Here is an 11953-nt window from a genome sequence, read left to right on the forward strand (position 1 = left end):
ATAAGTGAACGCAGCTGCACACAAACACACATACCCAAAGGATATGTATGCAAAGGATGGATGGTAAATGAAAACTCAAACTCACCTCATCGGTTGGCATCAGTGTGACCTTTTTGATGGGGGCGTTGTTGTTTACTACAACGGTATCCCGTTTGGCTGATGGTCTTTTGAGCGCTGGATTTGGTTTCTGCACTTCGACCATGTTTTATGCAGCATAAACTGTAAAACAGGATTCTTTGAGGAATTCAAAAAATGCTTTCGAATAAGGAAAACTGTAAAGAGAGTTGGTTTAGCCTGTAGACAGTGAATGAATTTCAGCTTCAAGCATTGTTTATATAATTTGTACGCTTGCTTTACGAGTTTTACGAGCGTTGTTTAGTGATGAAAGTAGCTAGCAAACACTGATTGCTCGATTCTCCTTCCCAAAATGTTAAACAAAGCACTTAAAATAAATTTGCCAATAAAGTTATATTTAACCGATTTTTTTTTATTTAGATTTGAGCTATTTTTCATTCACTATTTGTTCAATAAAAAACAATTTTACACAATATAAGTTAATTTAATTAGCTTTGTTGTTGTTGCTTTCGTCTTGTTTTTATTAATTTTTTTTTCGTTTTTTTCGTTTAACAGAAAACTAATCTTTGTTCTTAAATGTCGTTGATATCCTTTTTTGTTGTCCTTTGTGTTATTCTTGTCTTTAATAAAATCACACAAGCGCAACAAAATCGCGAGCTGTTATTGTTAAGAAGGATACAGATTTAGCCTTACAAGACATTTACTGAAATTGATTTAACTTTTTGTTGATATTATAGAAGCATTGAAATCTTTTTTATCTTAAAATAATCTATTTAAGTGATTCCAGTTTTTTTTTAAAGTTGTATTTTTGAATATTAAATTTCAATATTGTAGCTTTTATGCACGTTTTTGTCATTAATCATATTTAAAATGGTAATGTTATCTGAAGTCAGCTTAACATTGATATGATTTACGTGTGATAACAAGGTGTTTTCCCGCTTTTCAGGCTCAGCTCCGTATGAGATGTTGTATGAAATATTTAATTTAATATTAAAATTTATAGGCGGAACATTGTGAGTGCGAGTAAAACGCATCGTTTACTCTGTGGTAAAATAAATCGACAATATTACAGTGATGTAGCGATATATATATACATATATATATTATCAGTACACATTCAGTTGAATATTGTGGGTAAAAATATGATATAAATTACATATGCACATATATATTTATAGTAGCATTAATTATAACGATTAAAAGGTTAATGAGCTGTTAAGTAGTCACTTAACATAAAATTAATATGAAAAATAATACTTTAACAATTCATAAATCTTTCAAGATGAAATTGCCTATTCAACATTTCATTGGAATTCTTGGAATTTTATTTTATTATACAATAAAATATTGTGTATAAAATATATTGAATCCTTTAACTCCTAGAAAGAGCATAGAGTCGCTATGTATAAAATACGATATTTTTAAATTCAGTCCGTTAAAAAATATTTCTTTAATCAATTTAAAGGATTGCTGTAAAAATGTTTAATATGAAAAATAATACTTCAATAATTGCTAAATTTTTCAAAATGAACATTTTATTGAAATGTTAGGATTTATTGTTTAAAAAAATGTTATAAAAATATATAAAATATAAATATATAAATATTATAAATATTATAAATATTATAAATATTATAAATATTATAAATATTATAAATATTATAAATATTATAAATATATAAATATAATATAATTATATATAATAATAAATATTATAATATTATAAATATTTATATTCAGTCTGACAACAAATATATTTTTGATCTATTCAAAAGACTGTTGTAAAAATGATATATATATATATATATATATCATTTATTTTTATATTATATATATATATATATACTATAAATGTAGCATTCATTAGTGTTACCAAACTTCAGTTCTTGCTAAGATATTTAAAGTATATAATATAAATTTGTGAAACCACACCAAGTCCAGTGCAAATAATTGTCATGCTATTTGATCGCTATTTGATAAGACAGTGATATATTAATGAACTTAGTTGAAATAGCATAAGCTTCCAGGACAATTTTAAAATTTATTTATTTTAACACAAATTCTAATGAACGGTGAATCAGATAAGTTTCATAAGTAAGTGATAAATGAAAGAAGTTTAATTTTTATTTATTTCAAATTAATTTTTGACAAAATCCGCTTTCAATTATACGAATTTGCTGTAAAGAATTTAAAATGATATCATTTCTTCCAAAGAATAATTTACTCAAAATACATTAATTGCAAATATTATGTCCGTGTTTGATTGAAATTTCTTTCTAAGAAACCATTTTTCCAAAGATTGATAAAAATAAAAATCAGTAGTTGTGATTAAAATAGTGCCATTTATTATATTAATATTTGAAAAACCTGACTACTAATACATTTTAGTGTATTTTTATCATATATGGCAAAGATTCTGTATAAAACTTGCCTCCAATCATCTTTTCAAACGATTTTCCATACATATTTGTATGTAAGGTATTTAATTTATGCATTATTATATCTTTCAAAATATAAATCCACTTAAACATTTAAGTTTACTTATGTGTAACGGTCACTATAACAGATAAGTTATGTCTCATAACCGGTGAGTCTCATCATAAGTTTCTCCTTACATATGTAAGGTAATACCTTTCATAATAGATATTTCTTTATGTGTCACATATGTATATAACAGATATCTATACATAACAGATATAGATAAGTGTTTAACGCTGATAAAAAGCAATTTATATATGTATATATATGAATTTTGTAACTGTAAGATATATTCTTATACATTACTTGCTGAATCAAGTATTTTGATCATAAACAATAGGGTTAATATATACGATATATATGATATATCTTTGCGAAAATACTTACAAGGACTTATGAAAAGAGTTAGGTGAAAGGCCAAAAAGTTTTATTTGAAAACTATTTAACAACTAATGAAATTGGCAGTTCGATCTTAATTTTATCATCTACACTTATAAAAACTTTCCCCCTTGAACTATTATGTCCATGCTTTTCTGGCTTTGACAAACTAAGCTTTATAAATTATAAGCCTATTTGCTCTACTTTCTGGCGTTCATTATGGAATGGCGTTCGTCGATCGCTCGAGTTTGACGCTTATAAACTTTTGTGTATCCATTCCTAAGAGGTGGTTTTAGTGAATTTATGTTTGACAGTATACTCTCCACCTACCACAACTATAACAAAAAAGACTGATTTTACTTAGCGATTGGAGCTTATTGAGATAATGTTTCATCAGTTTAGTTATGAATATTCTACAAAATAGTAATATACTGAAAAACTATACATTCTGAAATCTAAAAGGATAACATAGTTTGAAAATTTGGTATATAAACATTTCAATGTTTAAAGCATTTGTAAACAAATCCATTAAAAAATCCGTAAAAGTGGAAACTAAGATATAGGATAATATATACATTAAAAAGAAGTAAAGAAAAATGATCTAAAACATATGATAATCAATTTTATCAAAAAAATTCTTATATCATAAAGAACACTAGTTCGCAAATATGTATGAATATAACTAGAATTCGATACCTTGAGTTTCTATCAAAAACTAAATACATATTAAGATCTTGAAAAACTTAAGATTCCTTTGCATTTTAAAGAAAACTGTACTTGATTTTAATATAATATTTTTAACAAGTTTCCCAACCGCTGTTTAGTAACCAATTTCTTTTTATATTCTCTATAAATTTAGTAAGCTCAACTATTGCTTAGGACACGTCCATCCAAGGCAACCTAGTATGAACTAGCTCCACTCACATACTCCAGTAAAGTGAGAAAATATTACATATTTAAAATTAATAACAGTTATGTTATCATTTCTGTTACCATTTTATTTCATACGATTCAGATAATAAACACAGAACATTCAAGGATATTTAAAACTATGCACACAAATACAAATACATTTCAAGGTATTGAATTAGGTAAATTCATAGAATTTGGAATTTTGTTTCTCTGATATATATAGCTTTCATTTTACTTTTGAAGTCAGTTAAATCAATTTTACTAAAGTTTCCAAAATAATTCTTCTATTGTTCTATTTTCAAAGCATTTGATATCACTAATTGGATTAAGTTCCTATCAAAACTCTTGCACCCAAATAGCTTCAGGCACTGATTTACGAATGAAGTTGCGACTTGCGACGATATTAAGAACGGAAATCAAAACATCTGTCACCTACTGCACGAACATACACCATTTTTAACACAATAACACAAAGTAAACAATTTTCTTTAAAAAAAGGATATCATTTATTAGACGTGAAGATTTTCCTTTATATATGTGCTACGCATTACAACCAAAACAAGAACAAATAACATAAACGACAACAACAACAACAGCTGTTCACACAAACAAAAAGTATTGCGCGCCAACTTGCTTTATTTTCACCGACCGACTTTAGTTTGTCCGTTTTAGGAACTTTTCAACAATAAAGTTGAGTGTACACTGAAAATGAGCAAACGAGTTAGGTCATGGATGAAGTCTTCAGAAAGTTGTCTATTCGAAATTTCCGAAATTCGCGTACCTGGAAATGTGGGAAATTATTTGGTAAGCTTTTGTACTGAAATAGCTTTTAAAGCGAATTCTTCACTAAGTCCAGAGCTTTATTAATGTAATAACATAATTTGAAATTATTTACTTCTTTTATGGCTTCGATATAAGCTTTTATAATTCTCTGCAATTGAAGAAATAATTATAGGAAAAATTATATACATTTGTGGAGTTTTATATGTGGAGAAAAGTTTAATTAGTAACTTTGCGAATTTTCGAATAAACGGTTTTAGTTCCAGATTTCTTTATTTAGGCAATACAATTCGAAAAAAATTTCCTATAAACATATATGTTGTTATAGAAGGAATGATAAATAAAAATAATAGGGTTATTATGGTTAATATAAGATAATGTTTCTTTAAATATATTATTTAAAAATAAATCTTTTGTTTTGATATTAAAAACTTTTTATGGAAAATTGTCAACACATAAGTTGAGTCATAATATAAGTTGATATGAGTCAACACATAGGCATAGTAAAAGGGGCCCATATGACAATTGTCTAACTAACTATAGCATTTTTCAACCCCTCTGCATCTCTTTAAACTGAAGAATTTAGTATATATTTCTGTTGAAAAAAGCATAAGGTAGTTCAGATCCAAAGAATAGAAATCCGGTGCATGAACAGAAGGATTGCAAGATAATAAGATATTGATAAAGGAAAATAAAAAAAAAGTTTACAAAAATTTTGAAATTTACTGGAAAACTGGTACACAATTTAAGCAATTAAAATGAAGCGGTTCTGAGAAACTATTGGTTTTTTGTTTAAAGATCATATTCGTTTATACAACTCATTGACATTTAGTATTTTGGCAATAAATAGAGATTGAAACACACAACATGATATAAAGACTGGCGTATAAAATTTCTCCATTGAGGGTATACGCTCGGAACTGGTGTTTATAGGCCGGGGTTGAAATACTCAGAAACGTTGGGTTAAAACATAACTATTTTTTAAACAGAAATTTATACAATAGTTTTGTATGCTTTAACTTTAAAAGTTACTGTCAGAACTGATGGTAGCCAATTTCCATCAAGTAGCAGCGAAATTGGTGACGGAGTCGTTCGAAAAACTGAATATTTTGGCCAAAATAATTAAATATGGATCGTATAGGATCCGTTTCATTCTGAAATTTCTGGTGAGGAAGTCACAGACGAACTTGCTTGGAAAGGGACAGACTCGGTTCTTGTAGAGTTAGATCCATTCTATTGCTTGAAAACAGATAATTTCTTTTTACCTATTTCGAAAGAAGAAGAGCAGCAATAAAAGCTATACTAGGATAATCTACCAGAACTATCATAATGGAAATCGCTTTTCTCACATTCGATCTAAACAATTTAAGGATTGTTTGGAACTTATGCAAAAATAATTTAAGAATCATTAAAAATTCTTACAGAACACTGTAGGTTGCTCTATCACTTCACAAAATTCGTAACTTTTTCTAATAAAATTTTGCACAAAAAGGAATGAGGAATGAGATCTCAAAGCATGCAAATGTTAGGTCTTTACCCGGCAGTGATGGCAGTTTTTTTTTTTTAAATTCTTACTATTAAAATTGTGGTTTTTGAGTAACGGTAGTTTATCGTATTGGAGTCAAAATTTAAATAATTTTATTGAATTAAAAATAAAAATAAATGTGCAAAATAAAATTTTTAACTCAGTTACAGTAAAAACAGATTCAGGAATTTTTTTACATTATGGGAACTATTTTTTCTTTTATTTTGTCAATTTTTTCGATATCCTTCTTCAATTTCTTTTCAATCTTCTTTTCGATTTTCTTTTCAGTTTTCTTTTCCGTTTTCTTTTCCGTTTTCTTTTCGGCTTTCTTTTCAATCTTCTTTTCAGTCTTCTTTTCAGTCTTCTTTTCACTCTTCTTTTCAGTCTTCTTTTCAGTCTTATTTTCAATCTTCTTGTCTATAGTTTTTTCATCTTTGACTAAATTTTTTGGTATATAATTATCGTCCTTCGAGTAATTTTTGTTAATATTTTCAATAAATTTTATAAAATAAATAAATTTAGTAAAAAAAAACTTACAATTTTAGCATTTAGGAGTTTTAAAATATCCTTGTTATCCACCCTTCTAGGAGCTTTGCCATTTCTAATAGCTTCATAAGTAAATTTATGCTGGGACTGTTTTTGCTCTAAAATAACCCAGTCATACATGTAATCATATTTATAACACAAGTTCTTCATTAACTTATGAAACATTCTCCTCAAGTATTTGTAATCAGGAGTTTCATCATATCTTAACTTTCGACAATATGTTAAGTATGCAGCAAATTCCGGTGGTAGACCTTTACATAATTGATGAATTGGAGTTTTTAATTTAAGCTCAGCTACTTTTTCAAGTTTTTCGTTTTCAGTCGCTGCTTTCAGACCTTGCCATGGAAGTTTGCCATAGTAGAAATATAAAATCATATATGCAACCGCTTCCAAGTCATCTCGTCTGGATTGCTCAACTTTTCTTACAGCATTTAATGAGGCATAACGAACGTTACCGACAAAATTCTTTCTGAATGGGTACTTTCTGTTAGATTCCTTGTAGAATTTCGCTAAACCAAAATCAATCAAGTAAAGCAAATGACTTTTGTTATCTAATCCTATCAAAAAATTTGCCGGCTTAAGATCGCGGTGTAAAATTCTTTTAGAATGAATACATTCCAAACGTTCTAACATTTGATCCATAATCAATAAAATTGTTTTCATAGTAAACTTATGCTTACAAAGTCGAAAAAGATCGTCTAAGGACGGCCCTAACATATCCATAATTAAAAACTTCTGTTTGGCATCATCTCCATAGCAGTTAAGTTTCGGAAAGCCATCAATGTTCTTCAAAGCTTCATAGATTTTTATTTCATTTACCAAGAGTTGATTTTCAGGTTGTTCAATCTTAATTGCTACCTTTTTCTTGCTGCACAGTTCTCGACCTATGTACACTGTTCCAAAAGACCCGCTTCCTATTTCTTTAATCACCTGATACCTGTTTTCTGCAAGAAGTTTCAACTCCATTTTTCTGTTTTTCATATCCAACTCCTTGTTTTAATAATGTTTTTCTTAAAATGATGAAGTAAAAATGATAAGTTTTTTTTAAATATACACTTAAAAATATATTTGAATAAAACTGTTTGAAAAAGTTAAGAAAATTTAAAGAACTTTATTAATATTTTGATTAATATATATTAAGCGTATGGTGTATAGTATAAAACATAAAAATGTAAGAATGCTGGATAGCAGACTACAGAGTAAATTTTTACGCCAGGTATCGACAAGGGAAGCAGAAAAGAGACAACAAAAATATGGATCAATTTACTGAATGTATTAAAAATAAAATTTAATTGAACAATCAATAATAAAATAAACTATTATATTAAGTAAATATAGCAATTATATATATTGAATATTAAATCTGGTTTCATTTCTCAAATATTAACAAATTATTTATTAAATTGTAAAAAAACACATTATTTTTATTTCAACATAACATTATTATAATTGATCAATAAATGAATGTATATAAAAATTTGAAATGAATGTATATATGTAATATATATATATACGATCTGATATATATACTATATCATATACTACAGAATACCTACATATGGATTGGAACTATTTAATTGCAAATATTTATTAGTTTATTCGTAAATTATAACAATATCAGAACAACTAAACTAGTTCTAAAAACTATATAATAATTATAATTAATTTAATTTTAAAATTATTAAGCAACCGCACAGTATAGAATTTTAAATCTTTGAATGAATTGTAGGATATTTGGATCATTCGCACTATTTGGAACAATCGATTTGGCACAAACCATTTGGAATGTTCGTAATAGTCAAACAGTTGGAATACGAATGAGCGATTATGGCGCTATGCTGGACATACAATTAAATATAGTAGAGGACAAGTTAATTAAAGAGTAGATGCATAAAAACTTACAGTTGATTGAAAATCTGTAGGCACGAAAAGTAGGAATTTCCATTGTTGAATATACCAAACCAAAAATTTTTCCAAAGTGATTATGAAACTTTGACATATTTATATGAAAACTTTTATTGAATTTACAGGTAAATTAATTTAAAATTTTTAAAGTAAATTAATATGACATGCATTTTTATTTCATTTTATAAAACACAATAACCATACGAGTACTGTATGAATATGCACATGTGGTAAATGATTAAAAAAACCTTTCTTATTCTTTCTTATTTATAGAGACTCAGCTATCGAATGAAATACAGTCAACTCGAACTTCCATAACTCGAACTTCTATAACTCGAATTTTCTATAACTCGAACCAAAAACAGTGCACCAAGGTTTTAGAGAGCAAATTACATACAATTCTGCTTCCATAACTTGAACTTCTATAACTCGAATTTTTCTATAACTCCAACAAAAATTTTGTTGTGTGCCGATTGGAATGTGGGAAAATGCATTCTATAAGTCAAATTTTTGTATTTAGTATGAATTCATAATTGGTGTTAGGGGAAGTCCGTTTTTCCAAACCAAACCAAATTTTATTTTTATTTTTTTTTATTGCTTCTTTGTGTAAATGCCAGTTGTTGGAAACGTGGTGTAAAGTAAATAAAATAACTGCCAATGCTACTCAACGATTATATTGAGCTTGACAATGAAATTTGTATATGAAGCTTTCATACAGATGACGATGTTATTGAGCACTATAGCTCTAAATTGCTGGATCCAGTTCTAAGCGCAACGCAAAGTAATGATGAGGGTTCGAAGTCTCCATAAGTCGAACCTTTTCTTTACAAATTTGGAGTTTGAGTTATGGAAGTTTGATTGTACTTAAAATAGGAAATTCCAATTTAGTTACTGACAGAATTAAAAAAGTATTATAAAGAAAAAAATAAATAAAATTTCAAAATGGACTAGCCTATTTGCTCATACCTACCATATAACTTGACACTTAATAAGATTTGTAGTGATAACTTGATATGGAATTAATTTTCATAATAATACATTATATTGTAAATCTTCAGATTTTAATTTAAAATGTCAAAAGGCTTTAACTCCTAGAAGGAGCCCTTGATATTTACACACATACAGATATGTATATAAATATAATTTCTTACCAGTTTTATGGCTTAACTGCATATCTTGAAAAATTGAAAATATAAATGTGAAATTAAAACTTAAACAAAAATATTTTCTTCTACGCGAATATACAAAACATTTCATTTGTTTATAAGGAAAATATTAGTTTATTTTAAACAAGTTGATAAAAAAGGATATGTCATTAAAATAAAAGCTAACATGATCGTACATAACTAATACAATGTATGTATAAACATAAAATAAAGTATATATGTATTATATATTATGTGTTTTTATTTTAACGCATACAAGGTACGAAGCACCTTCATTAAGTCACTACTTATGAGGCAGAGAAAAAATAGAATATTATGAGAAAAACAATAGAATATTGATGATCTAGGATGGGTCACTAGTGTTGTATAGAAAAGGTTATAATTTCGTAAAGTATTATAAACCCTCTCAAGTGGAAGTATTATAATTTTGTCAAGGATTATAACCTTCTACAAGACGACGGGTTATAATTTGTATCTTTTAGAAGTTTCACATATTGTTGGGAAATATTTTTACCTAAAGCAGTCTCTAACTGTCTATCTGAGAAACATTTTGCTGTATAGGTACTAATTTTCTAATATTTCACTTTTCTTTTTTGGTAAGCCTGTTGTTATTCGAGATATAATATTTTTATATATTTTAGTTAAAGAATATATGTATATAGTAATAGTATATAGTAAAAATAAATTAATAGATAATTTATATCTATTTTAAATGTAATGATTAAATTTGTATAATACTTATATTTTTATAAAATTTTTATAATTCTATATATATACCATATCCTTTATAGAATATTTTTCATATGTTGCTACCTAATAATTTAATATACACATATATTTAAAATATATATTTATGAAAAATTTAATGTGGCATCGTAAAAATATATATTATATTCATCATAAACGAATGCAATGAACAATAGAAATATTACTTCATAATTCAGAAAGAGGGTATGAGGTGACAATTACCCAGTATCCTTACGAGTACAATATGCAAGGAGTATAACGTGAATATATAAAATTTAAAGACTATATTATCGACATAATTTGCAGTACATTACGAAGTTACCTGCTAAGTAATTCGCATATGAATGTTGATGGGTGTAAGAGTAAGTGGTTTCCCATGTGTATTTATGCACTACATACGGTTGCCGTCAAGTAAACTCATTGCAGAATGGTATGCGAAACAAAAGCCCTTCCACGTCAAACAGCATCCTGCAGCCTACAGATACATTCAAAAATATTGTGTAATGAAGACATAACAATTTGAGCGTCGTACTAGGCAGCGGTAACGTCTGCTACACTCCGTGCGGTATCAACCATCAACAGCGCCTGCTGCTTACTTTTATCTTGAGTTTTTGTGGCTTGAGTTTCGCTTGAGGTTTTTTGTAGCTTTTGTGTTCTTGGCGTGAACATATTTTTACTTACTCTTACTTTTATGTAAGTATTTTTCCTCTTAGGCTTGTTTATATATATATACATTTTTTACATACGTATATATTCACATATATATATCTGCATTGTTTCTTCTTGAATTTTATTTGAATTTTACTTCAGGTGTTTTAACTTCGCAACATTTAAGAATTATGGTTGAAAAGATCTAAACGAATTTCTGGTATCTAATTTATTTAATTAATAAACTAATTAAAGATGGCTTGCGAGTTAGAAACCCAAAACCCAGATGATGAATAGAGATTATTTGTAAGTTTCAAGAGGGTGAAAAACTTTTTCTACGACGTCATTAATTAATTTTAAAAGAAAGCATTTTGAAATATTGTGTTCAATAAATGTGATGTTAATTTATTTATAATTTCTTTTGATGTCTCTAATAGACGTTGAAGTCTTGTCCAACAAATACCAGTTTACCAGTTTACATTCGAAGTAAACATAGTCATTTTTCAGTTACGAATACTCATAAATTCTATTTTGAGAAATCGTCAACATTTCAAAAATTTTAAGCGTCAATAGTGCCCATAAAACATGGCATATGACGTAGTACAATGTCCTTATAGTGAATCCGCAAAGCGTGTATGGGTTCACTTATAAATCTCCAGTAAATGTTGCTATGATGGTAGTGTTATGTTCATTCTGTTCGTCATTTCTAATTCTCTGTTCGTTGGCCAAATTCGCCAACGTTTGTACTGACAGCCTATGGACAAACAGACAGACAGTGATTGATAAAGATTTC

At 27.6% G+C, this 11953-nt stretch overlaps 1 protein-coding gene across 1 annotated transcript; it reads right to left on the reverse strand.

The window, feature by feature from the left end:
- Positions 1 to 5925: 5925 nt before the first annotated feature.
- LOC119667044 (casein kinase I-like) lies at positions 5926 to 8685 on the reverse strand. The gene is made up of 4 exons (XM_038076326.1): positions 8597 to 8685; positions 6686 to 7704; positions 6474 to 6614; positions 5926 to 5979 (listed from the first exon to the last, which is right to left on the reverse strand). The coding sequence occupies exons 2-4, from the start codon at positions 7673 to 7675 to the stop codon at positions 5926 to 5928; spliced, it is 1185 nt and encodes a 394-aa protein (XP_037932254.1). The 5' UTR covers positions 7676 to 7704; positions 8597 to 8685.
- Positions 8686 to 11953: the final 3268 nt, after the last annotated feature.

This window comes from Teleopsis dalmanni, chromosome 1 (assembly GCF_002237135.1).
Source record: "Teleopsis dalmanni isolate 2A chromosome 1, ASM223713v2, whole genome shotgun sequence".
NCBI classification, from domain to species: domain Eukaryota; kingdom Metazoa; phylum Arthropoda; class Insecta; order Diptera; family Diopsidae; genus Teleopsis; species Teleopsis dalmanni.

What these genes read in the sequence shown, in the direction of transcription:
- LOC119667044 (XM_038076326.1), bottom strand. Translation starts at nt 7,675, where the DNA reads ATGAAAAACAGAAAAATGGAGTTGAAACTTCTTGCAGAAAACAGGTAT. An exon ending in AACTCCTAAATGCTAAAATT is followed by an intron (nt 6,615 to 6,685) that starts GTAAGTTTTTTT and finishes AATTACTCGAAG; the next exon opens with GACGATAATTATATACCAAA. An exon ending in AAAAGAAGATTGAAAAGAAA is followed by an intron (nt 5,980 to 6,473) that starts GCCGAAAAGAAA and finishes TAAATTGTTTAG; the next exon opens with ATCGAATGTGAGAAAAGCGA.